This window comes from Pundamilia nyererei, unplaced genomic scaffold (genome assembly GCF_000239375.1).
Source record: "Pundamilia nyererei isolate P.nyererei 1_Seehausen unplaced genomic scaffold, PunNye1.0 scaffold00132, whole genome shotgun sequence".
In the NCBI taxonomy this organism is placed as follows: domain Eukaryota; kingdom Metazoa; phylum Chordata; class Actinopteri; order Cichliformes; family Cichlidae; genus Pundamilia; species Pundamilia nyererei.
Genome location: NW_005187533.1, coordinates 1,374,301 through 1,389,881, shown reverse-complemented (window position 1 = coordinate 1,389,881; position 15,581 = coordinate 1,374,301). Strand labels below are relative to the sequence as shown.

The 15,581-nt window shown below is 39.6% G+C and overlaps 1 protein-coding gene across 1 annotated transcript in view; it reads left to right on the top strand.

The window, feature by feature from the left end:
- The first annotated feature begins 2,005 nt into the window (after positions 1-2,005).
- Positions 2,006-15,581, top strand: part of grin2aa (glutamate receptor, ionotropic, N-methyl D-aspartate 2A, a) — a 57,122-nt gene continuing 43,546 nt past the window's right edge. The window contains exons 1-3 of the mRNA XM_013913431.1: positions 2,006-2,029; positions 2,383-2,549; positions 6,154-6,582. Coding sequence (XP_013768885.1) covers positions 2,006-2,029; positions 2,383-2,549; positions 6,154-6,582 — 620 coding nt within the window. The remainder of the gene's footprint in view (positions 2,030-2,382; positions 2,550-6,153; positions 6,583-15,581) is intronic.

The window sequence follows — 15,581 nt, the reverse complement described above, 5'->3', positions numbered from 1 at the left end:
CTACTTGACCCTTTTAAATATTATTAAATGAAGCCAAATGTAGTATACTTATTCTTGGGAAAGTGTGATCAGAGCCTACAGGTGGATGCTATTTGTTAAAATAAATATTAAAATGGTAAATATATGAATATGAATATGGCTGTGTAGTGTATATCTGAGCCAGAAAAGTGTACAGTAGTGTGTGAGTACTTTCCACAGCTGTGTATTTTCACTCATTGTAGCAAAACACAAAGTGAGTCGAGATCAGGTTGAACAAAGTGTAGATCTGACTGTGATGGATTTCTAGTAACAGCACAAAATGAAATTTGGACCTTTACATTACCCTTTCATACATGTCATGGCTGAAATACAGAATAAGATAAGTGGTGCGGTGCAACAGTAATCAGTGTCCCAACCTGAGAATATAGAGAAATTTTATGGTAAGCTAGTGAGTAGCATAAGCATCTAAGTGAGTTTTACGGTGGCCCTGAGGGGTCAAACTCACTCCAAAACTAAGGGAAAAAAAAACCAAAACGTACAAAACGCAACAGAAGTATTTTTGGGGGACAACAACATGTTGGAAGAGTTGCCAAAGTGACAAGCTAACAGCAAGTGGCTAATAGCAAACATATGTTTACAGTGTTATATGAATTATGCAATTAAAACACACATTACCTGCATTTTTTTCTCCCTAACAACACAGATGAATCCTCTGCTTCTATTAAGCCTGTCTCAGTGCAGTACTTATATTAATAGTTTGGTTTTCTGTCACTTCCACATCTTGTCCGTCACAATATTGTCTCCCCCGAAAACACGTTTTTTCAGATTTTTTTTCTACTTCCTTTTGTGTTTTAATTAACTTTTTTTTTCAAGTGCTTTTGTAGCATTTTTCTTTTGCTGGTGTTTTCTTATGTTGCGGTTCAGTTTGACTTCTCAGGGCCACCGTAAGTTTTCCATTCACAATGCATTTGGGAGTAATGAAATGGAATAACAGTACAGCGTCTGAAGAAGTTACTCAACAGCTTCTGCTTGAGTATGGTAGAACCCGATTGAGAAGCCATCATCACTACCAAAGGCCACCATAAACCCAGTAATAATAACAATAATGGCAGTTTGTTTAGTTAAAATGATAATTACATGTTGTAATGATAGTCACCTCTTTGGGCACAGCAAATTGCCCATCCGTATATAGTTTTTTATGGGTGCAGGGTTTGGAATGATTTTTGACCTTTTTTAGGTCTCTCTAAAGGTCTCTTCAAAACTGATTAGACTTGACTGTTGCAGCATATGGGATTGAGGCTAATGTTCAGCCCTATTACAATATGCAGTGACTCAGAGCATTATGGTTGCTGTTTCACTTTTTTTTTTTCAACTTTAGCCACACTGTGGATAAATTACGGTAGAAGCAGGCCGCGGGCAGTGTGTACTAGCAAAGTGTGCCTTTATGTGTCAGTTTGTGTAACCGTGTGCAGCGCATTTATTAATTTTGAGGTGTGAGCCCAGTGTTTTGTTCTGTTTCTTAGCCTTTATGGTTTTTAGGTTGTTTTTTTTCCCCAAGCTGTCAGGTTGCAGCTTTACAAACACACACACAGACAGAGGAGACCTCCACACAACCCTGCCTCAATCATAATAAGAGAACCAAGTGACACAGAACAAGTGGTGTCAAGATAAGGTATGTGTGAACTCTCTGACATTTCAAGGTAACAGAAAAGCACGAAGATCGTGCAATACTCAGCCAAAGACAAGGTAACACATTTGCTCGTCCACACTTTTTGCAATGCTACACTCTTTTTAATTCTTCGCTGCTTTCTCTAATTTCACATCATTTAATAGTCCACTATAATGAGTCATTTTAAATACAGCATAAATGAATAGAGGTAATTTGTCCATCTATAATTGTGCTTGTCTGCGCTGTCCAAGCTAATGTCTGAGTTTGGCTGAATTAAATGGCAAATGGTTCTCAGTCAGGTTTAATGGAGTGAATATGAGCGACTTGGAGTGAATGCAACCCTTGTTCCTCAGAACCATGCCCACAGAGTTCTGCAGCCTGGTCTGTACCGCACCAATCCAATCTGGTCTTAATTGAATTGTTCTGAGGCCCTCATCCATATATTTCCTCTGCAAGAAACTTATTACTCTCAATCTCTGTATGCATGTTTGAGTGTGTATGTGTGTGGGTGAGCAACTGAGAGAGTCTGTCTACTCATATTGTGCCAAGATTTAAATGCCTTGTTGCTGATTGATGTTTCCGAGATGCATCACCTATTCCAAGTTCGAATAGGTGGTGGACTAATCTGAAAAGTGCAACCGCCCCCCCAAAATAACAAAACAAAAACCCCCAGTACAGATAGTCTAATGAATATTCAGCTAATCTTGTGTCTCTGTGTTTCTCTTTGTTCCTAGGATGTGAAGTCAACGTTCTTCCAGTTTGGTGCCTCCATCCAACAGGAGGCTCTGCTCATGCTGAACATCATGGAGGAGTATGACTGGCACATCTTTTCCATTGTCACATCAAAGTTCCCAGGCTACCAGGAATTCATCAACATCTTGAAAACTACTGTGGACAACAGGTTAGAACAATACTGTGGTGTGTTCTCAGTTCAATTCAATTCAATTTTATTTTATTTATACAGCGCCAAATCACATATTGTTAGATAGACCCTACAATTAATCAACAGAGAAAGCCCCAGCAATCATATGACCCCCTATGAGCAAGCGCTTTGGCGATAGTAGGAAAAACTCCCTTTTAACAGGAAGAAACCTCCAGCAAACCAGGCTCAGGTTGGGGCAGCCTACACCTATTGCAGTGTAACTAAGGGAGGATTCAGGGTCATGTGATCCAGCCCTATATGCTCTAGCAAAAATGATAGTTTTAAGCCTGATCTTAAAAGTAAAGAGCGTGTCAAACTTTCTCTCACGCATACACAATGTTTTTCTAAAAACATTTGTTAAAAGAAGTGATGCAGTTTCTGATTTTGATTGCATTTTAGATCAGTAACTTGATTAAATGTTTTTCGGGGGAGTTTCTGGAGGTGTTGAGTTGACCCAGAAACCCCTCATTTGCAATAAAGTAGCCTAGACTTTAACTTTATGCAGATTAGAAGCCAACCACTCAGTGTGCATTCCCTCAGAACACAACACACTGCAGTGCTACCAGAATGCAGGGCATTAAAAAAAAATACCTGACCGTTTTTTCAACCTGTTTCTCTCTAAAAGAGTGAGCAGGTGGGTTTCCACTGCTAATCATTTAAGTGTCCCCAATCCTCACACAGCATGTTACAGGATTATCAAAGCATTAACCAACCCTGCCAACTCAGTCTTTTAACTAGAAACACTTTCAATGTATTAAAATTAACAACATCAAAATTACATTACACCAGTAGAAGACTAGATGAATTGAAGTACATCCATTGTGCTCTTCAAAAATATCCAGCCTAAAAGAATTTCGTAAGCATCCTTTCAGTGAATGGGGATGATAAGTAGGTTTACTGCGCGTGCAGGTTGGCTGTTTGCCACACCTTTAGGTCATTCTGACTGATGGTGCTTGTTTCAGCGGAGAGAAAGAGGAAAGTACAGCACGCCATAATTTTGGGCAAAAATGGTCATATTAATGATACATGTTCAGCACTGTGGAGATGTAGGCAAGGACTGGTGCCTGTACCTGTGATATATTCAAGCTCACCTGAGGTCTTTCTCATCAACAGTTACTCTTAATGTCAGACGCAGCAGGGATTCAACAGCTTCTCCTACTCTATGCTTTGTTGATGATAACTAAAGCAGTTTAATTACAGGCAGCAGGTGACAGACATGTTTAATACATTCATATGGAGAGAAAGGAAACTTAAAATCCCAGTGTCTGTATTTGTGCCTTTGAGAAGTGATCTTGACTTCAGTGCTACTTTTAGCTGCCCCCTTGTCACGAGGGGTTACCACAGCAAGCAGCTCTACACGTTTGATTTGGCAGAGTTTTATGCCAAATGCCCTTTTTTGACACCATCCCATGTCTACAGCTATATTACACAAAACCTGTCTGTTTGGTTGTCTCCAAATTCCTCCTACATGATCAGGAGTTAGGCAAGCTAACTTGGCATACAGGTACATTTCAGAGCTCAGAAAGTTTTTATCTTCAATAGAGATTATGATGTCATCGTGCTGCTTAGCAGCAACCTACCAACAGGTTAAATGAGGACACGTAACATATTACAAGAGAGTTGTATCATTTTAACTTCATGATAACAACATCTAATTTAGCAAATATTGACTGCTGAGATCACCAAATGTTTATACTATCAATATTACATTAAATCATTTGACACCTTAACTTATGACATCAGGTTTAATGTATTTAGGGTCTATATTAACAGTTTAATGTTGGATAAATGACTGGATAAGCATGCTTAAAGGCAAGGGGCTTTGAAGCCATTTGATTTAGTCCAGGCTATAAAATTCATTTAATGCACTTTTATCAGGTCCATTTTATTAAGATGTAAATTAAACAATGAGACATATGAAGGTGTAATCAGAATGGAAGTTCAGTTATTAGGTGATCTTTTACTACGTAGATCTATATTCAGTTTTAAAAACATGTGTATATCATTTTTTCATTATATGTTTAATGGAAGTGAACAGATGAGTGGTGTATCACAGTTATTTTGACCATGGATAGTAGACGTGGTCCCTTAATCATACACACAGAAGATATAAACACATTTTAATTTCAACAAACCCCATGTTTATCTTTAAAACAACCTCTTTTGCCTCTTTTTACTTTTTTCAAAGTGTTAAACAGTTGAAACCAGGGCATGTATTTTCTCATCTCAGCTGAGTGCAGGTGGGCAGGTGGTCTCTCTGTGTAATCTGCAGATTAAAGGAGTTTGCATTGAGTTTTTGGATGGGAATGTAAATGAGCTGGACCAATAGAGACCGGTGTGTTCTCCATCGTCTCAAACACAGAATATGGTGTTATCTATTTCAATTAAGGAGACCGATGCATAACTAAAGAGCATCCTGAAGAAACCCCCCCAAAATTAAATGTGACTATCAACTTCTATTTACTGTTTACTTATAATATAGCATTCAGCAGCATGTACTGTATCGTTTTCCTTGGGTGTGTATGTGTGTACTTGTCTGCATGTGGATCGTTTTCTCTCTATTAGCTTTGTCATCTGGGACAAGTAACCTGTCATCACTTTGAAAAGCAAGAAGAGGCCAGGAAGTCCCAAATCACTCTCATGTTACACCACCTGTCCGCTGAAGGGTCCTACACAATGGTTAACTGCCATCTTTGCCCTATCGTGTGTCACACTTTGTATTCCTCACTCTCTCTTGTGTATGTGTGTGTTTTTGTGCGTGTGTGTGTGAATGCGAGCATCACTCCCTAATCCTCACTCTGCCTGTTCATAACTGCTGTCAACTTGTGATACCGCAGAAAATCGCCAGTTTATCGCACAATTATGTTCTTTAATTGCGATCATAAGTGCCGTTTCCCTCTGTTTCTGCTGGTCTTTAGCCGCATGTACTGGGACCTTCTGATTATTATTACTCGTGACATTATGAAAAAAAGCAGCCAGTCCCACTGGATGAGAGAGATGCTCTATAAATTCATAATCTTTTTTAATGAGCACTTGCTATTTCTAACTCTGACCACTTTAGCTAACTGGCTACTGAATTACAAGGAAAAAAAATCTTTGGAAATTTTACATGATTGTTTTCCTTTGCTGCAGTTTCGACACTATAAAGTAGCAGCCCCATGATTGCGCTGTGGGAAATCAATACGTATTACCCTTTTTTGTGTAAAAGGTGACAGAAGTTGCATTATGTTTTGATCACTTCGCTGTTATGTTATCACCAGTGTCACCAATTAGCCCAACGGCCACAGGCGTTGCTTTGGATATTTATTATCAGGGCGATGTTTTTTCACCTTGTCCTTTAACTGTGTGTAGGCTGGAACCAGCTGAGAATCATTACTGGACCAGCTTCATTCAATTTATTGTGCTTAATGTGCTCTCCCTCTGACAATAAGCACTTTACATCTATTAGAATTCACGTCGCACTTAACAGTGATATTAATTATAATGGATAATTGTAACTGCCCTTGCCAGCACCTGAGCAAAGTTAATAGTCTATTAGTTAAATATTAACATTTCACTCCTCTTCTTGTTATCCTTGCTTTAGTTTTGTGGGTTGGGACCTGCAGAATATCATCACTCTGGATGCCGTGGAGGAAGACAGCCGTTCTCAGATCATGCTGAAGAAGGTCCAGTCTCCAGTGGTCCTGCTGTACTGCTCCAAAGATGAGGCGGTGTACATCCTGGATGAGGCTCGCTCTCTGGGCCTCACCGGATTCGGATACATCTGGATTGTGCCATCCCTCACCACCGGCAACCCAGAAATAACGCCAGACGCGTTCCCGTCGGGAATGATCTCGGTGTCGTACGATGACTGGGACTACCCGCTGGAGGCCCGTGTTCGCGACGGTATAGGCATCATAACGTCAGCGGCGGCAGCCATGTTGGACGAGTATGGCGACATCCCTGAAGCCAAGACGTCCTGTTACGGCCAGATGGAGAAGACAACCAAGCTGCCTCCCAGTGCACTTCATAAGTAAGCAAAGAGTTTATATCTTTGTTGTTGTTCTTTTGTCTCTAATGATTATTAAAAAATAAAGTACGTGTGAGTCTGAGGAGCACTAATAGAACAGAAAGAGGAGCATAATAATATTGGTGTTTTTTTGATTTGTGTAATTTAAAAGCATCTGAAAAGTCCCCGAGTTAGCATGCGCGATTTTTTATGGATGACTCTTTCCCTCCAACTTCTGTTTTCACCCTTATCCTCGCTAATTAGAGAGAAGCTTTCACCGAGTTGCTGCTGAAGATTGCCATTCGAGAAAAGATGCAATTATTGGATACGAGAGCAAGGGATGGAGAGATAGAGGAAGAAGCACGGAGGAAGTGTAGGAGTTAAAAACAGAGAGGAAAAACAGGTGAATGGAAGTCGAGAGGGGAGCTTGTGATGTAGGCAGTGAAAAAACAGGGGCAGGCAAGAAATCGAGACTGGGGGGAACAGCGGGAGGCCGCTACAAATGAGTGCTCTCCAAAATTGAAGAGCTCCTTGATGAGTCCTTCTGTTCTTTTCTCATTTATTCCACCATCTCTCATTCACTCTCTTCTACTCCCCCTTCTCATGAGCTCAACCCTGCAGCAGCCAGTGGGAGATGGTGCAGGTCTTGCCAGCTCTGTCTGGCTTTCCATCTGGCAGAGGAAGGAGGGACACACACAGTTGCGCAACCTGTGTTTACATCCCAATATTGTAAAAAGATTTTTAAGATAATGATGTGTGAAATTAAAATTTGCATGTCTAAAGGGTAAAACTTGATTCTACGACGTATTTCCAGGGAGGAAAAATCTCGCCTCTCTGTGTCTACTGTTACTTATCTTGCAACTAAAACGGTTAGTCTGGGGAGCGATTTAGAAACAATTTAGCTACACATGAAGCCATATGGATGTGTTTGATATTTAGCAGTGTGCAGAACATTTTGCCAAACACAGTAAATCAATATAATATTTCATCTGATGTAAGTGATCCAGCGTTTGAGTCGACACAGAAATCACGCCGCTGCTCTTTATCTTGGATGAATTCTTAAAACCCAACAAGAATAAGAATTTTTTGAAACAGCTGATTTAACCATCATGTCCTTATGTGCTGATGATGGCATTGGAGCAAAAGTTTGAATATTTGGCTTTGACAGAATCTCAGAGAAGGTTGCATGGCTTAGTGCAAAAACAGAATGAGGAAAAGAGCCCAGCAGCTGCTCAGCTGTAACACGGTGATGGGTTTTTTCCCTTCGTGTAACATCAGCTTTTAGAATTAAAGTTCCAATTTTCTTTCTCTTCTGGGATAATACTGGTTTAGTGCTTTGAGTTTGAAGTCTGAGATTTTTTTTATTCCCTTTGGTCAGTTCACTCTGCCATATGATGCATTTTAATTGGCTCTTTGTGGCTAGGTCACAGCAGAGCTTTCTTCTCTGCGCACCTACATCTCTACCAGCTTTTCATCATTATTGATGATGTTTCTGTCTGAATCTTCCCACACCTTCCAAATGCCACCCCGAATTTCATCTGGAGCCATAACAACCCCAAAGTCACAGAGGTAACAGGGTAGTTACTGGTGCTGACTGGCACCAATTAGTGAGCTTCCGCTCAAAACAGCGGTCATTTGCAGAAGGAGTCATTAAAGTAGGACGGATTGCATCTTAACTTACAACCTGATCTATGTCTCATTTTGTCTGGAAACACAGACGCATCAAACAGAATCACCAAACATCAAGAGCCAGCTGACGTTGTTCCCAGCGTGCTCTGCTGCCTAAGGTTGTTACCCAGGTGATCAGTGTCCACAGATGGCACTGTAGTGGGTGAGAGAACTCAGCCAATAGGGCTCTGAGGCCAGAACAAGAGAAAACACGATTGGTTAAAGGTAGGTCAGGGCAATGGCAAGTGTGGGTTGTTGGACCATCATCAGCTGTCAGGGAAGACATGAAGACACGGTCAGCTCACAGACATGCAAGTACACAGATGCACGCACAGAGAGGTGAGCAGATGGGATGTAAGTGCAAATATACAGTATGTGGGACATATTGCAGTATTTTCCTTTAGGCACAGTATTTATCCCAGTCTTTCAGGAGGTGTGTTTTTGTAAGCAAGATGTCAATAATGGTATTATTATCTTATGAGCATCTGGCTAGTGTTCAACTTGAGATTTATTGTTTGTTTGCTTGAGCACCTCTCAGACTCCACTGTGGTTTGTCACAACAATTAGATTTAAAGCAGATGCTCCTTCCAGCCCTAAGTGTGCCAGAAACCATTTCATAATTGAAAGTAACTTGTTTTGATGGGAATATTATTAATAGTTATTGCTGAATTTACAAATAAATAAATAAATAAATAAATAAATCCTTCACTCAATGGCTACTACTATAGCTACTATACTATACTACTATAGCTTCGGGCCTTTAGTGAAGTTTTACCTCAGTCACTTTGCTCGTGTCAGCTGTGATGATAAATCCACAGTGACATATCCAAGATGAATATGGTGTGCCAAGTAATAAAAAATAAAATTAAATAAAAACAGGAGACAAATGACCAACTAAGAGCGCTGGCCAGTGCAGCAATCAGACCGAGTGACAACCTGTACTCCATATAAAATGCAGCGCGTGGACCTGTGCTCGTGCGCGTGCACGCGCATGTTAGAAACAAGAGAAATATCCCCCCTTAAGAGAATGTTCTGTCATGACAGATTTACAGTGTGCTGCTCACCTTCCTGTGGAGAACAGTGTGCCTTAAAAGACTTTAGCACTTATTTATCAGTGTGTGTGTGTGTGTGTGTGTGTGTGTGTGTGTGTGTGTGTGTGTGTGTAAAAGGCGTGGTGCCGGTAGTTTGTTCTGACAGGTAATTTCGGGCTCTAGCCGTGATATATGGGGGTCAAAATTCAGAAAACACATTTTTTTTCGTAGATGCACATTACACACACAAACTTAGTCCTGGGGCAGCTGTCATTTCAGTGGTGCAAAGACAAACGCTTGCTCAACAGCGCTACACAATGCGATTTTTTGTAGCCTGTCCTTTCTGGCATTTTTCTGTACAACACTTACAGACACATAAAATGAGGCATTTTTTCTTAAAATATGTACATTTTCATAATTATAAATCTGAGAACTGGATAAAAACTGGTTTAAAAGTTTAAAGTGTTTAAAAGGTTTTGAATATTGAATATTTCTTAATCACTCTATACATATTCCAAAATAAAACAAAAAAACAAACAAACAACATTTTTAAAAAACATTTTCCAGACATTTAAACTCAGGAACAAACAAATAAATTTATGTCCTTCAGATATTCTTGGTTTTTATTTATTTATTTTTTTTACATGCAAAAAATGCAACATCACTGATTAACTTGGACATTTTATCTATTTATTTAGATTTTTTAGGATTTAGCTTCATATTTGCACTAATTTCCATAAATGTCCACTAGGAGAACTATTTTAAAATAACGTCAGTGTGCATGGAAAAAATGGCAACAGAAAAAATGGTTTTGCCTGTAGTTCTTCTTCATGCGTGCTGTACAAAACCGTTTAGTGTATTTATCATTTTAGAGCGTTAGAGATCTAACATGTTTTTTGTCTTTTTAGAGAATGGAGACCGTCATGCCCCAGAGTCTCAACATGCCCGTCAATCCACAGCTCATACATAATACATTACCGCATAATCACTTGCTAACGACACCTATGGGCGTTTGTGTATTAATAAATGTAAATGTAAATGTTTGCAGGTCCCTTGTGGGATGTGAAATGCACCAAGTGATCTCAGAACTAATCGTGTATTTAGGGGTAAGATTCCTAAACAATGAGTAAAACAGTACAGTGGATTTGATTCTATAATGAAACTGCTCTTATACTATTACTGTATAAGCAGGCAAAACATTAAAAAATGAAACCTGTTTTATTTAGTCAGCTATTCTAGTGACTTCACACTATGTAAAAAAATGAATGTAGTTGAATTTGTTCCTCAAAAAAGCTGTTGTTACTACATTTACATGTGGATGATGTACGTATAATTAAGCATTTTCACATTCACAAAAACGGCTGTTTTAGGCCTCGCACCACTGTTATCAGCTTTCAAATAGGCAAATAAACCTTCACACAAAGGTAGAAGATGTGTGTCTGTGTGTGAGTACAGTGGTTATGGCTTAAACATTGATGGTGTGAGGTGACTATGAAGCGTCTCTCCATTTCGATCTAAAACAACAGACTGATTGTAGGTCGAGTGCCTGATACTTCAAATGAAGTGTTCATTAAGCAGCGGTGGGTGTGCACTTCAAACGAGCTGTGAGAAAATCAGCTTTCCAACAGGCTGATCGTGGAGCTCAGATAGTTATCATCTTTTTCTGTTTTTGTTTTGGAGAATTAAAGCGAACAGTCTAGTCGTCCCAACTTTCAACATTAAAGAAGTACTTAAAGCTGAGGACATAAAAGAGGTTTTAAGTTTAACTTTTAACTGAAAGGCTAATCGACTTAGCTTCAGCTAAACGACTGCCCTGTCATTTGTTGCTCTAAGAAATATAAATGTTTCCTTGGCACTGAATTTTTAAAATGTTTTAGATGTTTTCACATATCTTAACAGGACATCTGGCTTCTTCTTTGTAGAGCAGAACAGTTGTTTGACACAAGGAACAAAATCAGTTTTACTTACTACCCATGTTTTTCCGTTGCTCATTCACACAACTCTCAGCCAATCACGTGGCAGCTTGTTGCATTTAAGCATGTAGACATTGTCAAGATGACCTGCTGAAGTTTAACCCGAGCATCAGAATGGGGAAGAAAGGTAATTTAAGGATCTGAATGTGGCTTGGTTGTTGACAGCAATGGGAAGAAACCAAGTACAAATACTTTGTTACTGTATTCAGAGGTCAGAGGTGAGGAGCCTTGAGCTGACAAAGAGCAACTCACATAACAAAAAAGTAACTTAAATAATCACGTGTCACAACCAAGGATGCAGAAGAGCATCTCTAAATGCACAGCACACGAAACTTTGAAGCAGCAGCTACAGCGGATGTTGCTAGTATATGAACACGTATATTTTGTTTTGCGGAGCAAAAGAAACCATTTCATGATGCAGGTATTATTGTTTACATTATAATATTATTTTATGCCACCTAAACTCATGCAGCCGAAATTCACACACATACAAACCCATCTTGGCACAAGGGAGTGGATGCTAAATAGCATGTACTTCCCCTCCTGTAGCTATTCTTCATGTCAGACTTAACACCTGCCACCTGAGGCTGAGTGTGTGTTTTCAAATGACTACCCACCCTTGGGTCCTTTTAAAAGCCCTCAATCATCAGCCCTTATCTTTTTTTCAGATTTCCTCCGCTGTCTCTTACAGGGCATATCTCTTGTGTGTGCACTTCACAGGTCACAAGTACCCTGACAGTATACATCCTTGCTCTGACTGGTCCCTGTCTCTATCTTGAACACGTTCAGTGTTTTATAGTTCATCATACCATCTTTGTATAGCCTACTCGTTCCAGTATTAAAGCTAAAATAGATAAAAGTTAATGTCTTATCACACGGGAGACAATCCAGAACCACTCAAAAGACATTTGTTTTTGAGTGTTTTAGTCCTTGTCAAGAGAACTTTGGCAGTTCAGGGCACAGTGCTGTCATCGGAAAATCCAGACGACCTGGACGGTGGGCTTGGAACAATGTTACCATTTTACTTAGAACGTCGTCGTTGTTGTTGTTAATGGTGACACAATTAATGTTCTTTTTCTCCCTGATTAACCAAACGGTTAAGAAAAACAGCAGTAGGAGTGTTGAGAATATTAAACACTTGCAGCTTTAATGCAGTGTGTGCTCTTATTTTTCTCTTGCAGAGTACTTATAGTCTTGTTAACTCTGCTGCAGTAACAGCAGAAAAAAACACCCTCACCTCCACTCATGACAACACCCCTCCATTCCAAAAGAAGCTTAAAAGTAACTCTATACATTTTTCATGAGAGTCTATCAAGGGTTACTCCTCTTCCTCTCTCTTAGTTCTCTGATAATGATTTTCCTCAGTCTCATATTTAAAGTCTTTTTTGTTTTGAGGAGTGGGAGTTGGGGGGGATTGCATCATCCCTGCTGTTTCTCCACTTCCTCGCCCTATTCTGCCCCCTTTGGCCAGGTAATTGCCTGTGTTCCTGAGTGTCTGCAGGGATGTTTACTCTGGGGGAGGGGGTGTTGTTGAGGGTCATTTTGCAGCATACACAAGTCTGTGTCCGTATCCTAGCAACGCACTATCAGGTCCACCTGTTCGATGGCCGTCAGCCCAAATATACTTGCAAACATACACACACAATCCCGTCCTTCCTTCTTTTCATCCTGTTTAGCATGTTCACATTTGTCTATATATAACATAACAGCTTGGCTAATTTTACATATGACTCTTACAGCAGAGCCACACACACAGCTGTTGTGTCTTGCTTTTTTAAATTGCTAGCATTAGAGGTTCAGAGTTATGATGAAGTGCTGACACATCACGTTGAAAACAGCCTACAAGATTCCCAGTAAAAAGCTTTTGTGAGAATCACAAAAATGAGCTTCATTTTAGCTTCACCTTTAAGAGAAAGTTTAGCCGGGGTAGAGGAGCCATTCTTTAAACACGTGAGAGTGCTTCCTTTTTTCACACAGATGGTTTCAAAGTGTAGAATGGACTGGTATCTAAAAAAAGCAGCCTGGGCTCTGGTATTGCTCCCAGCACCTCATTCTCTCCTGGTAGTCGCGCATAATTGGGTCGAGCGCAGCGCTGTGTGTCCAATCAAATGGCTTAATACTACTCACCTGGTTGCTTGCAGGCCAATCAGATAATTTTAATCACAAAGCCCACTCAATCCCCTTATCTCTGGCTGATTTCATCTGGGCATTGAGTTGTGTTTGTGTGCGTGCGTGTATGCGTGTGTGTGTCATCAGCAGCAATTTAAGGGGGCATGTTGGATCAGGAAATGTCACCACCAAAGCACAGATATTAAACTACCTCTTAACAATTACTTTTGTCATCCTTGTGACGTATTGATTTTTTTTCTTAGTTGCTAGCCTCTGAAATAGATTAGTATAGTAGTGAGTACATAAATAATAAAAATCTATTTAATTAACTAAAAGCTAAGCTGTAAATTGGCAGTCACAGTCATATCTGGCAGATTATGTGGTGGTTGCTGTTATCTGCAGCATGAAAGCTGCATGGTGGAGGCCTCCTGATACTACATGAGCTTAGATGTCTTGAGCAGCAAGTCCCTGGTTCAATTACTGGCTTGCTAAACCGTCTTCTTGCTTCTTCCCCACATATGTTACTCCCCTGATAGCTGATGTCTACTAGTCCATAAAGTAATAAATGCTTTTCTTTTTTCTTTTGTTTTTTTGTTTGTTTTTTGTTTTTTGTTTTACATAAAATAGGTATTGCACAACATTAATGACACAAGATTTTATGTAAATAAAAAAAGACATTGTTTAATACTAGAATTTTAAACTTAGAAAATAAGTGCCATTTTTGAGCTAATGGAAAAAATTGAAATGTATTATTCTTTTTTATTTTTTATAAAGACAAAAAAAAGGACAATACTTTACCCTATATTTTGACAGGAGTTGGTAAGATAGATTCCCACTTCATCCTGGGACTTCCTGGGCAAACATACAGGCACTGTGTACTGGAAACAGTCTTTGGTGATTGTTTTGGTGGTTTCAGGTGTGTCTTAGTGAACTGGATGGATGAGATTAAAATTTGATAAACTGTGCATTTCGTTGCCCTGTACCTGTGACATGTGCAATGACAATAAAGTTTAATTCTATTCTATTCTATTCTATTCTATTCTACTCTAGCCGTCTACTAATGTTACAGATGAATAGGACTGATCATATTTGTTGCCTAGCAACAACATTAATTTAAATTATTTTATTATTAACATACCTCCTACATTATTGGTAACATAATAGACAGGTAATTTAGCTGTCAGATAATTGTTAACACCCATCCATTAACCTATCTTCCATTTATCCGAACAGATCTGAGATTGACAACAGTCAACACAACAATGCTAACCATTGCGCCGCCATGCTGCCTATATTTCAGTGGCTAATGTTAACGTGCCCCTCAGACAATTTAATATTTGTTACAAATGTTGGTACTACAACCCAAAATTAGTGACCGAGCCCATAGGAAGTCTTTTTGCAATGACACCTCATATCATCTTGGGGCCTTCAGAGGTTTTAATGCAGGTTTTTAGGCACTTCTGGATTGGCTTCATTTTTCTGATCCAGAAGCTGCATCTGTGTTTTACACTCCCTATCTGCAAAGGTGTTGTGTGGAGTTGTGTGTTAACCGGATGGAGCAAATATGTCACCGCTGGTGTCGATACTATTGCAAATCTGTAGCTAATCCAACAATTCAGTTGAACCTAAATAAATAAACAATCACTTTCCAATAAAAGATTGTAAAATAAACGGTTTTACACATGCAGGTTGTTAAAAAGATTTCTTCATTTATTTATTTTTTGGTCCAACTCACACAAATACTTGTTTTAATAGTTTTCTGGCCGTTTTTACCCTTCAGCACGTCACTGCACAATGCCCTACACAGCTTGAAAGAGCTCACCTGCAGCAATCCACTGTGAGTTTTCAACTACACATCAAGTGGGTCCGTGCTCCATTTAGGAGTTCTTTCACCCGCCTGGCCCCCCAGAATGGAATAAAGGTGAAAGAAAAGAGCAGCCATCTCTGTCGTGTTGTACCAGAGCGCTGACAGAAGGAGTGAGGGAGACAGAGTGAGGAAGGACAGCCATGATTAATGTAGAGGCTGTGTGGACCCAAGAATATCTTCCCACTGCCCTCCATCTTAGCTAATGTGACCTGCCATATAGGTCACTCATTACAGTGTATGTGTACGTGTGTGGTGTGTTAGAATGGACCGACTAAGGCTTTAGGTGCTGCAACTTCTCACTTTTTCTTTGCTATCTCCCTACTCATATATCTCTATTTATACACACACACACACACACACACATATATATATATA